The following is a 25088-nucleotide window of genomic DNA, read 5'->3' as shown; positions in this document are numbered from 1 at the left end:
AATTTTTGGCAGTAGAGTGGAGAAAGGAGGACTAACTGAAGTGACTTGTTTCTGAGCTTGGACCAGGAAGATTTCTGACATTGATAGCATCCCTTTCCAAAGGAAGCATTAAGTTTGTGGAATAGTTGCTCATGTGAGAGAAGAAACTACCAAGGGAACAAGGCAAGGATTGTGACTTTTGGCCGTGGTGATCTGCATTTGGACAGCATGCCAGTGGCCCAGAAAAATAGCAAAGTCATATGGAGAGCGATATGTCACTGGCTCTGCAGTGGACAGTGGTGCCTTTTTCATAGCTGGAAAATGTATAATGAATCTTCTTAGAATCAGCACTGTAATTATCGTTTAGTCTTTATTGTTTTGGAAACTGAAAATTTTCATATACTTTAAAAAAAATATTGTATGAAAATAGGCATTGCAAATTTATTTACATGAATCACATCTCTAAGACTAAGACATGATTGATTGGACCAAGAATCTCTAGGAAAATAGGTTGCCGCTAGGAGAGATAGTAAAGTACTATCTTTAAGGGTTTGTTTGTTTTAGTCACCAAGTCGCATCTGACTCTTTTGCCACCCCATGGACCATAGCCTGCCAGATTCCTCTGTCTATGAGATTTCCCAGGCAAGAATACTGGAGTGGATTGCCATTTCCTTCTCCAGGGGATCTTCTTGACCCAGGGATCGAACCTACGTCCCCTGCTTGGCAGACAGATTCTTTACCGCTAAGCCACCTGGGAAACCTACCTTTAAGAGTAGTTCTTAGTTATTTTGATGGAACAGTATTCTTTTCTGCCTAACTTGGATCAGAGTAGCATTGGGTGGAGGTGGGAGGAGCGAAGAAAAAAGAAAAGTTAAAAATTTTTTCTGCTTTCTGTTTCCTAAGATTACATTCAGAAACTAGTCACATAGTTATGTGGTCATAGTGTGGAATTCTTTTCAAGTGCCTCCTTTTGAGGATATGAAATCACCAAATAAAAGAGCCTGTGCCCAAATCTGAACACATTTCAGAACGATGCCTGCAAATAATATAGATTATTCACTTTTCCTTTTTTGCTCTAATTGACTTACATAAACTTGTGTTTCTAAGTGAAAATATAGTGTTCATGCTTTAGTAGGCTTCAGCCATCTCATAATTTTTTGTCATTCTTCCTGTAGTGCTATGTATGTGATAATCACCCAGTGGTTATTCACTAAGTGTTTGTTGTTTTTTCATTGACTTAATCTTTTTTTATACTTCATTTTTCAATCTTTTATTAGGTGATTTTTTTTAAAGGGGGATTGTTTAATTCCCTAGGCAAAGTTAATAAGACAAGTTTATGAATGATGGGGGCTTCCCTAGTGTCTCATATGGTAAAGAATCTGCCTGCAATGCAGGAAGCCCGTGTTTGATCCCTGTGTTGAGACTATCCCCTGGAGAAGGGAATGGCAACCCACTCCAGTACTCTTGCCTGGAGAATCCCATGGACAGAGGAGCCTGGAAGACTACAGTCCATGGGGTTGCAAAGAGTCAGATACGACTGAGCAACTAACACTTTCACTTTTGTGAGCTGATGTCTTGGATCTCGCTGAAGATACCTCTTGGAAAGATCCTACTGGCCTAAGTGTCTAAAGCTTTCAGAACCATCTAAATGCCTGACCTTTCTGCTGCTTTTAGTTCCACAGCAGCCTCACTCCAGTGCAACTCCTCTGAGGGAGGTCCTGGTTCTCGTGAAAATAGTTGCTTGCAACGTGTCCTCATTGTCCCTGTACTCTTGGAACAAAACTTGGGGAGGAGTTTGGCTAGGAAGTGGTAGTACCTTTTTAATTTCTTTGCTGACTAAGGGTGACCAGTCATGGCACTGCTTGTTGTAAACAAGAGAGTTCTTGGAAAATGATTTGAGAATCATCTTTGATGAGGAGAGTGCCATCTTCAGCTGCCTGATGTATTCTCTTATTGAGCAGAAAAACTTAATTCCAGGCCTTTATTCATCACCTTTTAGCGAAAGTGAGCTGCAGTGTATTTTCATTTCCTAATCAGGCCATTCCTCTCTCTTTCTCTCCGATTTTTTTTTTTTTCTGCTTGACTGAGTCATGGATTAATTTGTTTCTGGTATTGCTTGTTCCTCGCCCTTTGTGATTGGCCTCAACTATGGAAAAGCACCCTTTGTTCCTTAGAGTTCCCGTTGGCCAGGTCGCATTTCAGCTACTCATTAAAACATGTATTTATTCTACTCTGGAGCACATTGTCTGGCTAGCCTTGAATTTATAGTGAAATGTAACAGTAAATTGTGCTCTGTGGTCAAAAAATGCCAAATGATACACACAGCAGCACAGAGGTTTCCAGCATAGGGTAGAATTAAAGAGCTTACGACCAATGCCGGGATTGTTGGCCATATTTTCACAGTGGCCAGTGGTGTTAGAGTCGAACTTGGAGAGAGCTTGAAATCACTTATCTCAGATGTTTGCGCTCACAACCACAAAGCCCCTGAGAAACATAGAACTGATCTTGTAATAAGCTCCAGCTGAGTTTACAAGCCTCTGAGCCTTTCTGAAAGCCTGTTTAGTTTAATGAGGGTTTTCAGATTTCAAAGCTCATACACCTTCACATAAAAACAGATGATTATGACCAAATTAGGGAATGTTGTTCCCTGAGTGTTTTCCCCAATATGTTCTCTTCTCAGTTGTCAGGCATTGTTCCATTACACTTTTCACCTTGCAGACATCATTTTTAAATATAATTTTTGAAAGTCTTATTGTATATAGTTTCTATTCAAGCAGAACATTACATTACAAAAAAGAAAAGGTTTTCTCGTAATAGGAACAGACAAATATGCATCTGTTTTATTCTGGCCAATAAAAAAAGAAGGTACAATCTAAAAAAAAAAAAATCAAACCCTTAGCTCCTGCTGCCATGACAACTGTCCCGAGAGACTAGATCTCCATGTTCACCCCTGTGCCCTGTTTCACAAGGCTCTGCAACTTGTTTCTGAATGTCTTGTTAGTGAAGAGAGACCAGCCATGTCTGTGACCCAGTAAGAAGGAAAATGGGAGAGTGGATCTCCCCACCTCAGTCATTTATATGTTGGAGAAACCACCTTCAAAAACATTTAGAACTCTACCTTCATTTTTTAAATTTAGTCTTTTAAAATAATGGTTTTATTGTGTGGCATATATTGGTATTTTTGTACTTATTCTGACTTTTCCAAATGTTTTCTGAGTCACCCTTGGAAAGACCTATAATAATTAGGATATGAGGCATTTAAGCCTTGCTGCTGCTGCTGCTAAGTCGCTTCAGTCGTGTCCGACTCTGTGCGACCCCAGAGATGGCAGCCCACCAGGCTCCCCCGTCCCTGGGATTCTCCAGACAAGAACACTGGGTTGCCATTTCCTTCTCCAGTGCATGAAAGTGAAAAGTGAAAGTGAAGTCGCTCAGTCGTGTCCGACTCTTTGCGACCCCATGGACTGCAGCCTACCAGGCTCTTCCATCCATGGGATTTTCCAGGCAAGAGTACTGGAGTGCCTTCTCCGATTCAAGCCTTACTTGAATACCAAATCTTTGATTACATTACATTACACCCATGGTTTTACAAGGAGGCATGTCACAGAGTGTGAGGTCCATATGTCAGCAGTACTGAACCACAAGGATGGTATATAGAGGTGACTAAGAGGCGTGTTGCCTGGAAAATCCCATGGATGGAGGAGCCTGGTAGGCTGTAGTCCATGGGGTCGTGAAGAGTTGGACACGACTGAGTGACTTCCCTTTCACTTTTCACTTTCATGCACTGGAGAAGGCAATGGCAACCCACTCCAGTGTTCTTGCCTGGAGAATCCCAGGGATGGCGGAGCCTGGCGGGCTGCCGTCTATGGGGTCGCACAGAGTCGGACACGACTGAAGCGACTCAGCAGCAGCAGCAGCAGCAAGAGGCGTGTGGATAAGGTCAGGCTGCACCAAAATTGTGATGAGCCAGTAGAATCCTTGTCTCCTAAGCCCCTCTTTAGTATTCCTACCTATCCTTCCACCACACGAGCACATGGACAATGCATTTGCTTAGAAGATGGTAAAGTTTAGATTTTCTTAGGGGAAACAGTTGCTGTTTCATTTCTTCCTTTCCAGCTGTTACTTTCTATTCACCCCAGCTCAAGCACTGAATCCCTTGAATTTCCTCTTCTCTCTTGAGTCAGAATCAGCCACCCATAGTTTTTCAAAGAATGTGGTAAGAGGAACTGTGAATTAATTAATGTATTATATTTGGGAAACATTTATATTCTAATCAAGGGCAATCCTTTAACAGTTAGTTTGACTCAATAGGTCAAACTGTGTTTTGAGGGTTATGTGATAATTACTAAATTTATTTATTCTTATTTTATTAAATATACTTTGCATATTTATTTCAATGTAACATTAAATTTGTATTCTTACTACCTGTAGGTATTTTATTTTTCTTTAATTTACTTTTCTTACAAATGCTATTTACATGGAATTAAATAGCAAAGAGTTTGGGTAGAAAATATTGATATTCTATATTTAAAAACACATGAGAGTTTGGCTTTCATTCACAAGGAGTATCTGGTATGGGGCCTGCTTACCTGCCACAAACAAATAGAAAATAATGCAGAAAATGTGAAATGCCTGTTACAGACACTGGCCCATAGGCAATGCAGGTGATCCCTGAGAAAAGGAAACAAACAAGGTAGTTGAAACAAGTACAGTCACATGAGGCTTCTGCCTGGAACCTGATCCAGAGTGTAGTATAGGGAGAAAGAACCCAAGAGCTTAGTTATCTGGTTGTATGGAGGAAACAGGTAATAGAGCTCAAGGTGACCACGTCAAAAGAATTTTCATGGGAAGAATACTGGCAAGGTAGGAGCTATACAAAGGAAGAGCTCCAGAAAACTGCTTAAGGGGCCAGTTGAATAGTAAAGTGAATAGAAGTCCATAGAGTAAAAGTCTATGAGGCAGAACAAAGAGCAACAGTGGGAACCTGTAAAATGAACTCTCCAGAGCCTATAGAAGACTGAGAGACAGTCAAGTTTCTCCAGACAGACAGAAATTTCACTGAACATTTGAGGTGTTCTGTAGAGATAGAGTCATGCATTAGTTGTTGTTCAGTTGCTCTGTTGTGTGTGACTCTTTGTGACGCCATGAACTGCAGCACGCTAGGCTTCCCTCTCCTTCACTATCTCCCTGAGTTTGCTCAAATCCATGTCTATTGAGTTGATGATGCCATCCAGCCATCTCATTCTCTGTTGCCTCCTTCTTCTTCTGCCCTCAAACTTTCCTAGCATCAGGGTTTTTTCCAATGAGTTGGCTCTTTGCATCTGGTGCCCAATGGATTGGAGCTTCAGCATCAGTCTTTCCAATGAATGTTCAGGGTTGATATCCTTTAAGATTGACTGGTTTGATGTCCATCTTTGCTGGCATCACAGTTCGAAAGCATCAATTCTTCAGCTCTCACCCTTCTTTATGGTCCAACTTTCACATCTGTGTGTGACTACTGGCAAAACCATACCTTTGACTAGACGGACCTTTGTTGGCAAACTGATGTCGACATGCATTATTAGTAGTTCAGTCACTCAGTTGTGTCCGACTCTTTGCGACCCCGTGGACTGCAGCACGCCAGGCCTCCCTGTCCATCACCAACTCCTGGAGTTTACTCAAACTCATGTCCATTGAGTCAGTGATGCCATCCAATTATCTCATCTTCTGTCATCCCCTCCTCCTCTTGCCTTCAATCTTTCCCAGCATCAGGGTCTTTTCAAATCAGGTGGCCAAAGTATTGGAGTTTCGTAGGGCTAAATTATCCCTAGACCAAGTACTGTTCTAAAGCTCCCATAACAAATCTTAAAAGTACACCTTAGAAAGATAAAACCAGTCTGCAAGTACTTTAGTGTTTTGCCAAAACAAATATCAGTGTTTTTTAAAGGAAGACAAAGGCCAACTGTTCACGTTAATTCATAAAACCTGGTATCAGATTTTAAAAGTTATTGTTCAGTTGCTAAGTTGTGTCCGACTCTTTGTGATCTCATAGAGTGTAGCATGCCAGCTCCTCTGTCCTCTCCTGTCTCCTAGAGTTTGCTCAAACTCATGTCCGCTGAGTCCATGATGCTATCTAACCATCCTTTGCCACCCTCTTCTTTTGCCTTATTCATTTCCAACATCAGGGTATTTTCCAGTTAGTTGGCTCTTTTCATCAGGTGGCCAAAGTATTGGAGCTTCAGCTTCAGCATCAGTCCTTACAGTGAATATTCAAGGTTGATTTCCTTTAAGATTGACCAGTTTGATATCCTTGCAGTCCAGGGGATTCTGAGGAGTCTTCTCCAGCACCATGAGTAGAAAGCATCAATTCTTTGGTGCTCAGCCTTCTTTATGATCCAACTTTCACATCTGTACATGACTACTGGCAAAACTATAGCTTTGACTAGTGGCAAAACCATATCTCTGACTAGACAGATCTTTGTCAGCAAGGTGATGTCTCTGCTTTTGAATACACTATCTAGGTTTGTCATAGCTTTCCTTCCAAGGAGCAAGCATCTTTTGATTTCATGGGTGCAGTCACCATCCATAGTTATTTTGGAACCCAAGAAAATAAAATCTGTCTGCTTCCACTTTTTCCTCTGCTGCTTGTCTTGAAGTGATGGGACCAGATGCAGTGACCTTAAATTTTTTAGTGTTGAGTTTCAAGCCAGCTTTTTCACTCTCCTCTTTCACCTTCAACAAAAACACTTTAGTTCCTCTTCACTTTCTGCCATTTGAGTGGTATCATCTACATATCTGAGGTTGTTGGTATTTCTCCTGGAAATCTTGATTCCAGTTTGTGGTTCATCCAGCCCAGCATTTTGTATGATGTACTCTGCATATAAGTTAAATAAGCCGGGTGACAATATATAGCTTTGTTATACTCCTTTCACCGTGTTGAACCAGTCATTTGTTCCGTGTCTGATTCTAACTGTTGGTTCCTGATGTGCATACAGGTTTCTCAGGAGACAGGTAAAGTGGTCTGATACTCCCATCTCTTTCAGAATTTTCCAGTTTGCTGTGATCCGCCCAGTCAAAAGTTTAGTGTAGTCAGTGGCAGAAGTAGGTGTGTACTTGTGGAACTCCCTTGCTTTTTCCATAATATGACGAATTTTGGCAATTTGATATCTGGTTCCTCTGCCACTTCAAAACCCAGCTTGTACATCTGGAATTTCTCAGTTCACATACTGCTGAAACCTAGCTTGAATTTAAAAAGTAGGCATATAAAAAAGCAGGAAAATGTGACCCATAACTGGGATTAAAAGAGCTAATTGAAACAGATCAGAAATGGTAGAGGTGATGGACTTTGATGAAAAGAACTTTCATGGTTACACGAGAAATACGAAGTGAAATGCTTGTATGCTGAAAACAAATACCTCTGAGCAAAAGCAAAGGCAAATAAATAGAAAAGCATTGCATAATCATGCATTGGGAGAATTAACGTTGTTAGCATGTCAAACTACGATAAGTAATCTACAGATTCAACTCAATCCCTATCAAAATTCCAAGGAGGTTTTTTACAGAGGTAGAAAAACAACTTTAAAATTCATATGGAATCACAGAAGACCCCTGAAAAGTCCAAGCAATTAGGCTGCTGCGGCTCCTAAGTCGCTTCAATCGTGTCCGACTCTATGTGACCCCATAGATGGCAGCCCACCAGGCTCCCCCCGTCCCTGGGATTCTCCAGGCAAGAACACTGGAGTGGGTTGCCACTTCCTTCTCCAGTGCATGAAAGTGAAAAGTGAAAATGAAGTCGCTCAGTCGTGTCCGACTGTTAGTGACCCCATGGACTGCAGCCCACTAGGCTCCTCCATCCATGGGATTTTCCAGGCAAGAGTACTGGAGTGGGGTGCCATTGCCTTCTTCAATGAGAAGCAATTATGAGCCAGAAGAATAAACCTGGAGACATGACACTTTCTGACTCAAAATAGATTGTAGTAATCAAAACAATATGACATAAAAAAGATATATAAACCAATGGCTAGACTAATCAAAACAGAAAGAGGACACGAATAACAGATATGAGAAAAGAGTAGAGAGAAATCACTTCAGACCCTGCAGACATTAAGTCAGATTAAAAGTTATTTATTGTATGATACCATTTATATGACATTCTTAAAAAGACTAAATTATAGTAAAAGGAACTGTTTTCTATTTTGGTCATGATGTGTATAGCACATATATGTCATGTGGTTATGGTATACAGTTTTCAAAACTTGCAGAATTTCACACCAAAAAGGAGAGATTTTACTTTATGTTCAGTTCAGTTCAGTTGCTTAGTTGTGTCCGACTCTTTGCGACCCCATGAATTGCAGGACGCCAGGTCTCCCTGTCCATCACCAACTCCCGGAGTTCACCCAAACTCATGTGCATCAAGTCAGTGATGCCACCCAGCCATCTCATCCTCTGTCATTCTCTTCTCCTCCTGCCCCCAGTCCCTCCCAGCATCAGGGTCTTTTCCATTGAGTCAACTCTTCGCATGAGGTGGCCAAAGTATTGGAGTTTCAGCCTCAGCATCAGTCCTTCCAATGAACACCCAGGACCGATCTCCTTAGGATGGACTGGTTGGATCTCCTTGCAGTCCAAGGGACTCTCAAAAGTCTTCTCCAATACCACAGTTCAAAAGCATCAATTCTTCGGTGCTCAGCTTTCTTCACAGTCTAACTCTCATATCCATACATGACTACTGGAAAAACCATAGCCTTGAGTAGACAGACCTTTGTTGGCAAAGTAGTATCTCTGCTTTTTAATATTCTATGTAGGTTGGTCATAACTTTCCTTCCAAGGAGTAAGCGTCTTTTAATTTCATGGCTGCAGTCACCATCTGCAGTGATTTTGGAGCCCCCCAAAAATAAAGTCTGACATTGTTTCCACTGTTTCTCCATCTATTTCCCATGAAGTGATGGGACCAGATGCCGTGATCTTAGTTTTCTGAATGTTGAGCTTGAAGCCAGCTTTTTCACTCTCCTCTTTCACTTTCAGTTCCTCTTCACCTTCTGCCATAAGGGTGGTGCCATCTGCATATCAGGCTATTGATATTTCTCCTGGCAGTCTTGATTCCAGCTTGTGCTTCTTCCAGCCCAGGATTTCTCATGATGTACTCTGCGTATAAGTTGAATAAGCAGGGTGACAATATACAGCCTTGATGTACTCCTTTTCCTATTTAGCCATTTATGATAGCATAAAATATGAAAACTTAGAGATGAATTTAGCAAATATATCTAAGACATATATACGGAAAACTACAAAAAAATTTTGAGAGAAATTTTAAAGAAATTAATATATTAAGCAGTATACCACCTTATTCATAACAAAACAAATGTCTCCGCATTCTTAGAATATACATCTACTAAAGTTGGTTGATCTATGTTTCAGTGTAATATCATTGAAAAATCACCGCAGATCTATTTTGTACAAATTGACAAAGTGGTTCTAAAATGAGTATGGAAATTCAGAAAACATATAATATTCAAAGCAGTCTCAAAAAGGAAGAACATGAAGCACTTAACACTAACTATATTCAGCCTAATATAAAGTTTCAGTAATAAGTATAATGTGTTATTGACATAGTGATATTTATATAGTCAAACATACACTTATGTGACCCAGAAATTCTCTTCCTAAATTTTTAGTCATAGAAAATGAAAATATATACCCACTGAAACATTTGTACATAAGTTTTCATAGCATTATTATTTATAGTATCCACAAACCGAGGGGAAAAACACTAATGTCTGTCTGTGGGAGCACAGAGAAGCAAATATCCTTGAGCCATGTAATGAAATGCTAATAACTAAGAGTAAAAAGAGATGAATCTCAAATATAGAATGTGTAGACAAATCTCAAAAAGATTCTAATAAACAAAATAAGTCACTTAAAGAGCACACAGTACATGTTGTATGATTTCATTTGTATGAAATTCTGTAGCTGGTGAGCTAATCTTTGGTGATAGGGTAAATCTATGTTGAGTCAAAATGGTGTGTAGCATCAACTACAAGGGAGTACTATAAAGCTTAAGAGGTTGATGAATATGTTTCCTGTTATAATTTTTGTTGCATTGGTGTTGATGAAGAGTCAGAACTTAAGACTTTTACACTTATGTCCATTTCATTTACTGTAAATTGCCCATCAAGTGGAGTTGATTTTTAAAGTAATACATGAACTGTTCACTGTTTTAGTTTAGAAAATGGTGTTTTAGTTCTTTCTTCTTTCTTTCTTTTCACTCAATTAATATTGTTGGAGAAATTACCAAAAAAGGAAATATTAGTTTTAATTAGCACAGTGGAAGCAGTGACATCATTTCAGCTCTTGCGTTTATTTTAAGGAAGCCAACTTTACTAAGTGATATACAGATATATACCTGTATATATACTAAGTGTATATATATATAGATAGATAGATAGATAGATAGATAGATAGATATACTAAGTGTATACAGATATACAGATAAATCCTACTTGTCAGCAAACTCTTAAGAGCAAGAGGATGTTCTGTATATACTTATTTTCAGTTCACACAAAATACCTTAAAATGATTATAGCCCCTAATTTTATTAACATGGAAAAAGAAAGAAGAATGCATAATAAATTTATTTTTAGAAGATACCATATTCTGGACATTTCTTCATGACAGTACCTTCTTAAAATCAGCCTTTATTGACATACGTGTCAGACACATCACAAGTTTCAGGAACAAGACAATTTTTTCTCTTTGACTTATGACCTTTTCCCACACAAGACAAATATAGATTTATAAAGCAAATAGCAGTTGCTGATTATGTGAAAATATCACATACAAGAAAAGAGCCATTTTCACATGCAACATTAGCCTAGGTTCTTTGTTTTAGTAAAAATCTTCCAATACTAATACAGAATGCTCTTTGTAATAAACTTAAAATTGACTTTAAGGTTTTTCTCTTTTTAATATCTTTATATTGATTTTTATTTAAAAAAATTATTTCATATTTCAGTAGAGCCAGTTAACAATGCTGTGATATAATTTTGGGTGAACAGCAAAAGGACTCAGCCATACATGTATCCATTCTCCCCCAAACTCCCCTCCCAGCTAGGCTGTGCATAATGTTGGGCAGCATTCCACGTGCTATACAGTAGGTCCTTGTTGGTTATCCATTTTAAATATAGCAGTGTGTACATGTCCACCCCAACTCCTTAACTATCTCTTCCTCACATTCTCCCCCTCCTCCAGCAACTGTAAGTTCATTTTCTAAGTCTGTGAGCCTCTTTCGTTTTGTAAGTAAGTTCACTTGTATCATTTCTTTTTAGATTCCACATGTAAGGGATGTCATACGATCGTATGACTATCTCTTCTATCATACTATCTCTTCTTCTCTCTTTGGCTTACTTCAGTAAGTATGACAGTCTCTGGGTCCATCCATGTCGCTGCCATTGGCATTATTACGTCCTTTTTAATGGCTGAGGAATGTTCCATGGTATATATTTACTACATCTTCTTTATCCTTTCCTCTGTCTATTGACATTTAAGTTGCTTCCATGTCTTGGATGTTTTAAACGGTGCTGCAGTGAACTCTGGGGAGATTCTTAAGGACGTTTCTATCCTTTGATCAAATAATTTTACTTTTAAAACAAACTTGATCAGCCAGTACTGTGGTTTGAATTTAATACTCTTTCTTGCATTAGAAGGAAGAGAGGAAATGTAAGGAATAATATTGATTGTTAATATTCTGATAGTAATTGTTAATATCAGAATTTTTATAGACTTGCTCAGTATAAAATGTCATTCAGTTAGCTTTCATTATATGCCTGCTACTGGGAGATAATCTTGGGTAATAAACTTGGATTTATCCTTGTGAGGAGAATATTAACTATGTATACTTGAATTTACTTTTAGCTGTTGTGTTAATACTTACCTATTTCATCTAGATGGCATGGAAACTAAATGCACTGTATGAGCAGCAGCAACAGGGAGAGTTGGATTGTTTCCTCTGGTGCTTCCCTGAATCAAAGGATCTAGATAACACCTTTGCCCACACACAGAACATATTTAGATTTATTGAGTCATCTCTTATTTTTGAATATGCCAAAATGGACTGGCCTCTTTTTTTGCAGACAAATTGCAACAACATTTGTAATGGAATTGTAACATAGTCCCATTTTAATGTTATTGAATTGCTGTAAGTCATGTGAAAAGACTCAGTTCTTAGAACTCACTGTAATTCTTAACCACTTTACTGCCACAAATGTCTTTGAATCTTATCTCAGATTCTCCTGTTTTTTTGCTCTGTAATTAGAAGAGCATTTTGTTGTTATTGCTTTTATGAACTGTGATTTCTTTCCTCCTGCTTTGGAGTCATTTCAGTATCTACTTGGCCATTCGTTTTTATTTGTTAATGTTCTAGATATTTTGAACTTTTGTAATTAGCTTGTATTTGTGCTCTGACATTTATTTATTTGATCTTTATTTTAAATTTAGGAAGATTTTGACGCTTAACCTGTTGTGGTGTTTGTATTTACAGTTTCCTGAATGTGGTTTCTATGGAATGTATGATAAGATCCTGCTTTTTCGCCATGACCCTACCTCTGAAAACATCCTTCAGCTGGTGAAAACAGCTAGCGATATCCAAGAAGGCGATCTCATTGAAGTTGTCTTGTCAGGTAGTATACTTTTTCCTTAATAGATTAATACTTTGCATCTGGAGAATTCTTGGCCATAAGTTTTACTTTTTTTTTGGTTTTGATTTCATTAATTTATATTAAACACTTGATTTTGTATTGGGTATAGTCAATAAACAATGTTGGGTTAGTTTCAGATGAACAGCAAAGGGACTCAGCCATACATATACGTGTATCCTATTCCCCCAAACTTCCCTGCCATCCAGGCTTGGCCATAAATTTTTAAGGCAGCATTAGAAAAAAAAAATTACATCAAACCCAACCTCAAGAGGAAATTTTAGGGCTTTATCTATATGAACTTTCAACATTATTTTGAAAAAGAGCAAAAGGTTTCTCTTGACTTGGCTGTTTCCCCACCCAGTTCTGTCCCAGTCACTTTTCCCAACTTTGCACTCTCCCCAAATCCCCCAAAACACACATGAATACTTTCATTCATTATTTAAATCACTTGAAACAGCAAAAGCAAATGAAAACACACTCACCAACATTGAAGTTAAGACATATGTCAGGGCCCCAAATCTACTGAGTGTCTGAAAGCCAAGGCCTGGAAACCGTTGCTTTAGTCCAGTCGAAACTCCAGTAGCTACTAGCCAAGATCAAATTGGAAACCAGAGCTCAGGAGTTACAGCAGGTCAGGCCATGTTGTGCGACTTTAGCTAACTCACTCCCTGAGAAACAGCTGCATTTCCTCTGCCCAGATTGTTATTTCTTGTTTAGGATTTATATTTTTTGTTTAGGATTGGACTGTGCCTGTCACAAAAATTTAACTTTTAAAAAAAATGCCAGAGAACTCATGTAGCAGGGACCTTAACAACAGTAGTCAGTCCAATATTCTAAAGAGGTCTAGATTTTTATTGTTTATCTTTGTTAAAATTGAGTCATTATTGAGAAATTCAGATTGTACTGCTCCTTTTTCCCTTCTGGCCTTCTTAAAGGAAATCTGTTCACTTTAAAAATGTTTTCAGGCTTCATTTTCCTCAAGTTCCAGAGCCCTGTACTTGGATGCACTGATTATAATTCACCTGGCCTTTGGTTTGATGAAGTCCAGTTAGCATTGTCTTATTGATTCTCCTTGATAGGAGATCCTAGGTAGATAGAGCCTGTAAAACAGCTGGTTTCACTAGATAAAAATAATAATTTTCCTGTTGCTTATAGTTTTGCCAGTTTCTAAACACACCAAAAAAGGAAAGGTTTTCCCTTTTTTAAATTTGAGGGGGAATCACTTGCTTGTGTCCTCCCTTTTCCTTTTCTTTGACTCTTTGGACATTGGCTCACTGCGCCTGGCCTCACAGCATGAGTGCCTCGCCATGTTGTCCTCTAAGTTTCCTGTTTCTGAACACTGGAGGCAGCCTGAAATAAATTATTCAGAGACAGCATGCACCAGATCTATCGTCACCATAATTCATGTTAGACTCAAAGCCAGTCGGCTTTGCAAAGAATATGTTTTATGAGCCCTTTTCCTGTGGCTGTGCCCAGAAATATATGAAGATTTTCATAACTGGATTTCTAAATTATTTCTTTTTCTTCCCATTTTACATTTGTTGTCAAGTCCTCAGAGTAACACCCTACAGATTGAATGCAAGCTATATGTGTGTGTTCTGACGGGGAGAGCTGCTGCCCATTTGCATGTTATCCCCATGCCTTCCATGAGCCAGACTTGCCGTGCCCCATGCTGACCTGACGTAACAGTGTTCTGCTTTTCCTCTCCATCTATGCAAACCCAGAACCTCGCTATGCCTACACTCCACCTCTTTTGTCATCCACCCTGGGTGTTCTCTGTCCCGCCTCTCCTATCTCCCTGGCCACAGTGCTGAGGGGTGTTTAAAGGTGTCCCTTTTCCTCACTTGCTGCCCGATCAGGTGATCGGGCAGCTCAGGAAAGCCTCTTCTACTCTCTCAGCAGCTGTCTGGTTGGTATTTAAAAGAAGCCATTTTATAACAGCCTGATCTCATTCTTCTCCTGAACTGTAACCTTTGAACCCTTTTCACATTTCACGTAGTTCCACTTCCCTGACACATTTAACCCTTATGTTATTCACATACATATGCATATGTTACACACGTATGTACATACAGTGCATATACACAGTGTGTGCCTACACATGCAATTATGTTTGGATCTCCAGCATTTGCCTGTAAACATCTCTGGCAGCTATATTCTTCTACCTCTTCTCCCTCTCTAATGCTCAGTATTTTGCTTTTCTCAGTACATATTAAGAATAGTGTTTACTTAAAACCTCCCACCCCTCCGTTTTATACCCCTGTTTTCCCCCACACTGCTTACCTTTGCTCATTGTTGTCAGTCACCCACAGCATAGCCTCAACTCTGACCTCACCGGTAAGGCGCAGCCCCAGCTCGGAGATCTCCACTTGGCAGCACTCCTTCTTCATCTTGTCAGTCGCCACCAAATACACAATTCCTGTCTTTTTCACTGTAGTTTTTAATCATTAACTCTCTACCATTTTCAGACTAGATTTCCTCCTTTATTCTTCTTTCCCCACAGCTCATGGCCCTCTGTATTCATGTCTTACATCACTTTGATGCAATATTGACTACTTGATATTCTGTTACATCATAGCAGTTCCTGCTATACCTGTCTGTAATCTGAATTGCTTTAACAATCTTTTTTGCCATCCCTGTTCCTGAACCACACATGACTGCCAGACACACATCCCTTGCCAGCACGGCTCACGGCAGATCTGTCCTTCACCTGGCTTTACTGTTGTGTTGCAGGCTTCTCTCCCTATCCTTTTGTTACCATAGACATGAGGTTCTCAGTAAACATATATGGCTTGCTTGATTGGCTGTTGGCTATCACATTAGAAGTTATCACATATACACAATTTTGTAAAAATACTTACTTGTTGTAAAAATATTATTTCTAGATATATCCTCAAAAGTAAACTGAACTTCAAGTCTCCTTGCTATGCATTTACCCAGCCCTGACATGGAATTAGTGCCTGTGATGTGGGCAGGATTGTATTACATTATAATTTGAGGCAAGACAAATGATAGCTACTAAGACACTGCAGGTCATGGTGCAAGGAAGCTCATAAACATACTCATTCCTGAACCAGTCCTTGAAGAGAATGGATGCTATGATTGGCCAGAGAAATATGCCATTTCCTGGAGGTGTGGTAGAGGATCCGCTTCATTCAAAATGTAATGGGTAAGTGGAGCAGAGGAGCCAAACACTGGACATCCCCGCTATGGCCTTTTGACCAGTTCCAGAACATAAACTTGCTGTGGAAATTTCCCTCCTGGAGACTATAATTTTACTGTTAAAATTCATTTATCCAAGCTTTCTGTTTTTCCTCATGAAAAATTAAATTTTACTCTGTAGTGACATAAACATAATCTGATTCTTTTCATGTTTGATCAACATTCCACTAACAGGAACATTTTCTGACATAGTATGGTAATAAAATGTCAGAAAATATGGAAAGTATTAATTTTCAGTAAGGTTAAATCCTCTTGTCTCTTCAGACGACATCAAAGATTTTCTTGTGCTTATGTCATTTTCTGCTGAGACCTTTCCTCATCTGTAAGTACTAACTGGACTGCTCCTGGCTAATTCACTGGTTCCCCCTCTTTTTTTTTTTTTTTTTAATTTTGGAAAACATGGCTTGGTTGAGCTAGTGCTTTTATACCCAGTAAGCCAGGAAAAGATTGCTCATGGGTGGATGGGAGTAGGTTATAGAGAAAAAGAAAAAACAACTCCATGGAAGTGCCCCACCATATACACTCCCACAGCTGGCAAACTTCGTCTGCTGTTATTGTTATGAAGTAAGAAAACACTGCAAATGGAAATTTCTTTTACTAAAGGCAAAGTCAAGTTCAAGTATATGGTACTGAGCTGTGAAAGTTAATGAAATTTATCTGAAGTCTTCTTCATGATGAATCTCTACTGAAGCCTGGTAATTCAGCCATAGTCAAGCATATTAATAACAGGACTGAGTTCATATGACTCAACTCTTTCTGCTTTGTTTTGTTTGGACTTGATCTCTAATAATTGTGTATTTGTGTGTATGTATCTATCTTGTAGGTGATTAAATAGAAAATAGACAAGGACTGTAAGAACTTACCAAATAAAATCACAATTTAAAGTCTTAGAGCTAAATATTAAGTCTTTCTTTTATTAACATAAATTAAGAGCTAAATATTAAGTCTTTCTTTTATTATATTTTTTCTGGGAAATTTTCATTACCCTTCACAGTAGATTGTCCTGATTATGTATACCTTTGCAAAGTGTTGTTTATACATGTGGTTATTTGTTCCCAGCTGTTGAGGGATGGGAGCTTCCTTGGAAAGCTAGTGCTATAGCCCAGTTAGAAGGATTTGGGCCTGTTCTTGGGCAGTGACAAAAGAGCTGGAAATGAGGTAGAGATCAAGATATAGTTTAAAAGTAAAATAGATATAGTAACCATATGGGTATAGTTCATGAAGGAGATGAGAAAAAGAAGGGGACACCAAGGAGAGCTATAGCTGCCTTAGCATGATCTCACTTCCTTTTCGTAAGTCTTGTCCTCATACATTGTTCAGCGCATCTGCCAAATGGTTTGGGGATTCCCCTGAGGGGCTGAAGAACTGATTTTATGGCCGTATAGTACCATTGACTTCCTTCGTGATTTTGTACAAGTTGTATGTGTGTGTTTGTTAGTGGCTCAGTCCTGTCCCGACTCTTTGCAACCCCGTGAACTGGGGCCCTCCAGGATCCTCTGTCCATGGAATTCTCCAGGCAAGGTGAAGGCACTCAGTCGTGTCTGACTCTTTGCAACCCCATGGACTGTGGCCTGCCAGGCTCCTCCGTCCATGGGATTTTACAGGCAAGAATACTGGAGTGGGTTGCCATTTCCTTCTCCAGGGGATCTTCCTGACCTAGGGATCAAATCCGGGTCTTCCACACTGCAGACTCTACCGTCTGAGCCACCAGGGAAGCCCAAGAATACTAGAGTGGGTAGCCATTCCTTTCTCCTAAGAGTCTTCCCAACCAAAGGATTGAACCTGGTTCTCCTGCATTGCAGGCAGATTCTTTACCATCTGAACCACCAGAGAAGTCAACCTCGGGGATTCAGAGATTCTGTTTGTTTGTTTTTGTTTTTATCTAAAAAGTAGCTTATACTGGAGGAAAGTATCATACGGTGATGATAAAACATAGATTCCATGTTTTATTCAGTTTGCAAGTAAAGCAGTATGCCTAAGCATTGAGTACAGTTTCCAGGGCCAGATTATCTGGGTTTATAGTGTGTATGTATGGTACTTACCTCTTAACATCTTTGCTAAGACATTAAATAATTCTGTGGTCCAGTTACCTCATCTATAAGATGGGGAAAACAATAGTACCTACATTGTATGGTTATTATAAAAATTAAGATAAATTAATGTGTGTAAAGCACTTTAGAGAATTTCTGTGCTTAGCAGCAGCAGAGTTGATGTTAGCTGTTTCGATTGCTCTCCTCAGACTCTCAAGTGGCCTTTTCCCATGATGTTCATGGTTGTTGAACATACCACAGAAGGAGATCCTGTTCTTTCATTACTTTGAGAAATGTTGTTTTAAGCAATGTTTAAAGAATTATTTACTGCAGGACTCTTCACAACTTTGGTGAATGCTAACAGGAAAGATAATTCTCCAAGATCACTTCTCAGTTTCATTGTATCACAGAATACTACCCCCTACCCCACCCCGCCCACTCTATCTGGTGAGTCTTGGGTTCAGCGGTTCACATGGGTCATGCCCACGGACCGGTGATGTGAGAGGGTATGTTCATTCTCTCTGTAGAGGCCACTGCTCTCTCACAGAGAGCAATGTTTGAACCACGGGAAAGCAGGAGTTAAGAAGCAATAACTTTTTGTTTACATAGTAGCATAGGCTTTTGAAGCAGTTTGCACAAGCACTGATGTTTCCTTTGCAATGACTTTGTGACATAGTGAAATCAGATACCTTAAAAGCTATGGAATATAAATTTTAACTTGCCCATATCCTGCAGTGAGTAGGGGTAGTGTCAACCAGAGCTTGAATCTAAGTGACTAAACTCTTCATACTGCTTCAAGTTAGCCCTTTGAACTTGGACCAGTAAATAGGATTTCTTGAGAATCTGTTCAGAGAATTCCTACTATAGTAAGACAGTTTATATTTCAGGGAAACACTGATGATAGTTGAACAACAAAACCAGCAACGAACTAGCTACAAGTTCTATTGACGTGATCTTTATCACAGGGCCAGTATTTTCCCTCTTCCTCATAAAAATAGATACTTAATAAATGTACAAATTGTGATCAGGTTAAGAAAATTCTGGAGGCTTTTCTCTGTAGAGTTATGATACAAAATATGAAATAAAAAGTAACTGTGCCCTTGTTTAAATAGGATCCATTCATATAATTTCTTGGTTCTAATCAAAATTGAAATAGTGTCTTAGGATCAATATATTTAAGGTATCCTTATAACTGTTTTTCTGTTAGTAAGATTCATTGCCTAAACCATAAGTCAGAAAAAAAAAAATGTAACAAAATTCTAACTAGTTCTTTATTTTATAGTAAGTGTAAATTATTGATTTAATGGTGCTGTGCAAGTAACATCTATTTCTCTCAGATATAGTACATTCCTTAGTAGTATATTCTCCCTCTGAAATACGGATGGAAGGAATAAACCTTGAGACTGATATATTAGGTCCCTGCATTATTATTCATCCAGGAGTACATTATATAGACATAAGCTTGTTTGTTTGCTTTTAATAAAGTGGAATTAGTCATAGGAAGCACCTCCTCAACCCTAATATTGCTTCGGTAACTAGATTGTAAAAGTCCTGGCCTTTACTGCTCAGTTTCTATTTCTTTGTAGTTGTTCTGGAGTATCTAGCTCTGCCAGGCTAAGTGGTCTCAGTTCCTGTCCAAGTTTAGTTGCAGTTATCTGTGTAGGTGGTTTTGTAACAATGGAAACCCTGAAAAATAAGATTATAGGTCATTACTCTTTTCTTCTAAGTATGGTTTATGTTAACTGTGTCTTCAGCATTTCTATTTATTAGTGTTATTAATTCTCTTCCATTCTTACCTTTCAAATAAACCTGGTTTGGGTCTCATTGTGACACCCTTAACCATTTTCAATGAAAAGTGAATGCAAAGAGCAGACTGTCGGATTTCCCACCCTTTCTTACTTGTGACCTCGTGGGGAGGTGAGGCCTCAGCACTCCTCCCGTACTTTGGTAGTTTTCTCGATTATTTGTCCTTTTGTGGTGGGTTCTCCAAGGAGATACAGTATAAGAGTGCATTGCTTCTCTTTTTTTAACCTAACTATCCTTAATTTCAAGTCAAAGAGAAGACATTCTCCCCAGGTCACATGGGGCATAAGACAAACCCTAAAGAAATGTTTTTTGAAGAATCTTCATTTGAAAATTTCATACATAAGTTGCATTTTTCCTACATTATATTTCTCTTTAATTTTTTAATGAAGTATTGTTGATTTACAATGTTATGCTTCAAGTATACAGCAAAGTGACTCAGTTACACATACATACATTTTTTTTCAGATTCTTTTCCCTTATGAAAGTGAAGTCACTCAGTCGCGTCTGACTCTTTGTGACCCCATGGACTGAAGCCCACCAGGCTCCTCGGTACATGGGATTCTCCAGGCAAGAATACTCGAGTGTGTTGCCATTTCCTTCTCTAGGGGATCTTCCTGACCCAGGGATCGAACCCAGGTCTCCCACACTGCAGGCAGATGCTTTAACCTCTGAGCCGCCAGGGAAGCCCCTTTTCCCTTATTAGATCAGATCAGATCAGTCGCTCAGTCGTGTCCGACTCTTTGCAACTCCATGAATCGCAGCACGCCAGACCTCCCTGTCCCTCACCATCTCCTGGAGTTCACTCAGACTCACATCCATCGAGTCAGCGATGCCATCCAGCCATCTCATCCTCTGTCGTCCCCTTCTCCTCCTGCCCCCAATCCCTCCCAGCATCAGAGTCTTTTCCAATGAGTCAACTCTTCGCATGAGGTGGCCAAAGTACTGGAGTTTCAGCTTTAGCATCATTCCTTCCAAAGAAATCCCAGGGCTGATCTCCTTCAGAATGGACTGGTTGGATCTCCTTGCAGTCCAAGGGACTCTCAAGAGTCTTCTCCAACACCACAGTTCAAAAGCATCAATTCTTCGGCACTCAGCCTTCTTCACAGTCCAACTCTCACATCCATACATGACCACTGGAAAAACCATAGCCTTGACTAGACGAACCTTTGTTGGCAAAGTAATGTCTCTGCTTTTGAATATGCTATCAATATTGAGTATAGTTCCACAGCTATATAGTAGGTCCTTGTCAGTTTTCTATTTTATATATAGTAATGTGTATACATTAATCCCAAACTCTCAGGCTAACACAGTTTTGAATAAATAATGTTTCTTCCCCATGTTGTTCTTTAAGAAATAGATTAGTGATAGTGATATAAGGACATACAGCATTTATGATGTGTTTGGCACTGTTCTAAGTGCTTTACATATATTCTTTCAAAAATATGGATATTTCTTTTGTAGCATCCACATAACTTCAATTTGATAAATAGTGACTTCTAATCAAAGATTGTAGTGTAAGCCCTAGAGCTGCCATTTATTTCTTACATAGTGTTGGGCAAGTCACCTCATTCCTCTGAGTCTTTTGTGTGCTGTGCTTAGTCGCTTGGTCATGTCTGACTCTTTGCGACCCTATGGACTGTCGCCTGCCAGGCTTCTCTTTCCATGGGGATTCTCCAGGCAGTAGAACTGGAATGGGTTGCCATGCCCTCCTCCAGGGGATCTTCCCAACCTGGGATTGAACCCAGGTTTTATCACCTGTCAAATAGCAATATCAGTGTCTCCAGTATAGGGTTGGGTTCTAGATTTCATGAGAATAAATAGAAAACATTCATAAGATGCCTGGCACATGTGAAGTTTTCTTTCTTCGTGCCCCTCTTGACCCCACCGGGCTGTACATTGTTTGAAACAGGAACTGTTTATTTTGATATTGAATCCTCATGATCCAACATATGACATTCAATCAATGTCTATTTGTTTAGTAAGTAAATACATACTTAAAATAAAATGAACAGACCAAGAAACAAATGAATACTTAAATAGTTGCTCCATGTAAGATATCCAAAATTGCTGTTGTTCTGTTGGAATTGAATTTCAGTGCTTACTGTTGACACTTCTTGGCCTAATCTGTTAGTAAGATCTATATTATCATATGAGTAATCCTTTTTTTCTGATTTCTTGCTATCATCTATGTATTCTTAAAAGCTAATTATAATTGGAAATTATTTTAGAAATTCAGTTCTTCCTTCAAAGCATTGCAATGTCTTTTACAACATTTCTCATGTAAAATGAGACCTAATTCATAAAATACAAATTGTTTTCTTATCTAGTTTTTGCAAATCCTGGATTATGCTCATCTCTGTGACCAAGTAAGCTCATTTACTATCAAAGGCCATTCATTCTTGCTTGAATCAGCTTTCCTACACATTGCTCTTTTCTTACAGATATCCTTGCTTTCTATCTAAAACCTGTTTCGTAGTCACTTCTTTTTAGTGCACTCCCCCTCCATATTAATCTCACTTTCCTTCATCAATTTACTGTCATTTCTTCATCTGATGCCTCAGTGTTCCATACCTGGCATTAGAGCTCAGAGAGGTGACCCTGGAGCTGGCTCTGCTTTCTGTTGCAGTGTGTGGAAGGAATAAAGAGTGATATCCTGAGGTGCTGGCTGACCTTGCCTGCTGCTCCCCCTCCTCCTTCCTCTCCTCATACTGAAGCTCTATGGTTTTATCCATCCAGCAGAACAGCTGTCTGTGCCTAAGGGTCAGCTGGCAAGATCTATAGAACACCTGAGTCATGCACTCCAAAACTGGAGTCTCAGTCTCTATAAATATCTCTATACCTGTACATACTGTGGTTTTCAGAGGACGACATATCAAGCCCCTCTGTTTACACAGAATTAGCCTAATGAGTAATTCTTTACCATTTGGCAAGTGAATATCCAGCCAGAAATCATGCTTTTTCCTTCTCTTCTCATCTACTACGTCTGTAACTGAGGACAGTATTGTAAGTCATCCAGATCAACAGGAAAAGAACACATGGATAGAGAAAACCACACAAAGGAGTTTTTTAAACTCTATATTGCCTGGCCTCTGTGTAACCAAAAATTCCTTATAATTGCTTCTTGGAGTGGAGATTGATCACTGTATATAAATCTTACCATGTTAGCACCTCAATGATATAACAGGGTCTCAGAAGACTTGCGTATTTAGAATCCTTCTGTTGTAGAAGACATAATGAGATGTTCTTGTTCTTTTTGTCTTTTTACGTTAATTTTGTCTTTACAATTGGTTTATAAAGCATATAAAATATCTTATTAATTTCTTATTTACCAGATTTAACTTAGAATTATTTGGAGCTTATCTCCAAAAATCACATTCCAACCCCAAAACAAAAACTTTGACGCATCAAAGATACTAAAATAGATGAGTTACAGGATCTGACCATAATATAAAAAACATTTTAGGCAATAATAGTGTCTTGTAAATAAGTATGTTCTTGTGCATATGTGTGCTTAGTCACTCAGTCCAACTTAGTCCAAGCTTAGTCACATGTCCAACTCTTTGCGACCCCACAGACTGTAGCCTGCCAGGCTCCTCTATCCATGGGGATTCTCCAGGCAAAAATACTAGAGTGGGTTTCCATGCCCCCCTTCAGGGGATCTTCCCAAACCAGGGATCAAACCCAGGTCTCCTGTATTGCAGGCTGATTCTTTACCATCTGAGCCACTGGGGAAGCCCAGGAATACTGGAGTGGGTAGCCTATCCCTTCTTCAGGGGATCTTCCTGAGCCAGGAATCAAACTGGGGTCTCCTTCATTGCAGGCAGATTCTTTACCAGCTGAGCTACCAGCAAAGCCCACACAACTGTTCTTGGATCTGTTCTGAACAGAGATGGTACGGATTCTTTTTGAGTCAGAAACTTTGAAAAAATGGTTAGTTTTCTGCTGAGGTAAATAACACAGAACTCTTGTGCTTGGGCTCAAACTAGAAAATAGAAGCATTTGAGTTTTTATTTTGTCCATCTGTTATGAAAATATGAAATTGTAGTCATGAGAATCGGCTGAGGGATATGTATCCCATCAGGGCTCTGACTGTGCCCTGTCCGGTGTTGTAGCCACTAACTATGTGTGGCTAATTTCAGTTGAATACAACTAAACTAAACTTTTTTTGTGGGGGGGGGGGAGGGATGGCGGCAAGAATAATGGAGTGGGTTGCCATTCCCTTCTCCAGGAGTTCTCCCTGACCCAGGGATTGAACCTGGGCCTCCCACATTGTAGGCAATTAAAATTTAATTCCTTGGTCACACTGACTATTTCAAGTGTTTAATAGGCATGTTGGCTAATAACTGTCATATTGATATAGAAGATTTTGATAATCAAAAAAAGTTCTCTTGGACAGAGCAGCTATATAGATACATTTTACTAAGACTCTGAAACACTTTATACACACACACACACACACACACACACACAATGCAAAAACACTTTCAACTGAAATGTTATTTGATATGGCAAATTGAGAGATGTTATAAATAAGACAACTGAAAATTCTGGTAGCATATTTTTACCAAAATGTCATGAGAGAAACTTTCTACTGTATCATCCTGTGACTTCCTTATTGGATAAATTCCTCAGATTTCAATATTGAAAGCAGCTCGATTTTGTGAATAATATTGCTCTTCAGTTCAGTTCAGTCGCTCAGTCATGTCCAACTCTTTGTGACCCCATAAATCGCATCACGCCAGGCCTCCCTGTCCTTCTTGCTTTAGCGTTGGCCTCTCAAATCTGAGTTCATGGGCCACCTTTATGGTACAAGTCAGTACTACATCACTTCCACTATATGAATTCTTTTATTTGGCACAAGATTCACTTTCCTCAGGGCATCTTGATCTGTTTATCTTATTTCATTTTGTGCTACACAGAATATCCTAGTATTAACTCTGGTTAAAGGCACAGATTATGGCACCAAACTGCCTGAATCCAGTTCCTATCAGCCCATTTAATAGCTGTGGCACTGGAAAAGCTATTTAGAGTTTGTGTGCCTTCAGACTAAGGCTTGACAATGATAATAATGTACAGTAACTAACACATTATCTAAGACATCCAGATCTTATAAAGTCATCTTAGTAAGGAAGGACATGCGAAAAGAAATAGATCAGGAAGGAAGCATCCTGGTATAGTATATAGACTATTTGTACAGTATTTAATAACTTCATTTCTTTATTTCACATTTTCTCAGTGTTTATGTATAGTGGTTTATAAAAACATACAAAATATAGTAAAATATCAGGGGTTAACAATGGATCTTATCCAAGTTATAAAGAACAGCATTTACTTAAGAATGTAAATTCTAAAATATTTATTTAAAAAGTTATATAGCTTTGATCTC

The 25088-nt window shown here is 39.1% G+C and overlaps 1 protein-coding gene across 2 annotated transcripts in view; it reads left to right on the top strand.

Moving 5' to 3' along the window:
• Positions 1-25088, top strand: part of PRKD1 (protein kinase D1) — a 347647-nt gene that overhangs the window by 180834 nt on the left and 141725 nt on the right. For both annotated transcript variants that reach the window (XM_070358662.1, XM_070358663.1), the window contains exon 2: positions 12488-12626. In XM_070358662.1, coding sequence (XP_070214763.1) covers positions 12488-12626 — 139 coding nt within the window. The remainder of the gene's footprint in view (positions 1-12487; positions 12627-25088) is intronic.

Source organism: Bos mutus, chromosome 21 (assembly GCF_027580195.1).
Source record: "Bos mutus isolate GX-2022 chromosome 21, NWIPB_WYAK_1.1, whole genome shotgun sequence".
NCBI classification, from domain to species: Eukaryota; Metazoa; Chordata; class Mammalia; order Artiodactyla; family Bovidae; genus Bos; species Bos mutus.
The sequence above is the reverse complement of the archived record's forward strand: the minus strand, read 5'-3'. Positions and strand labels throughout refer to the sequence as shown.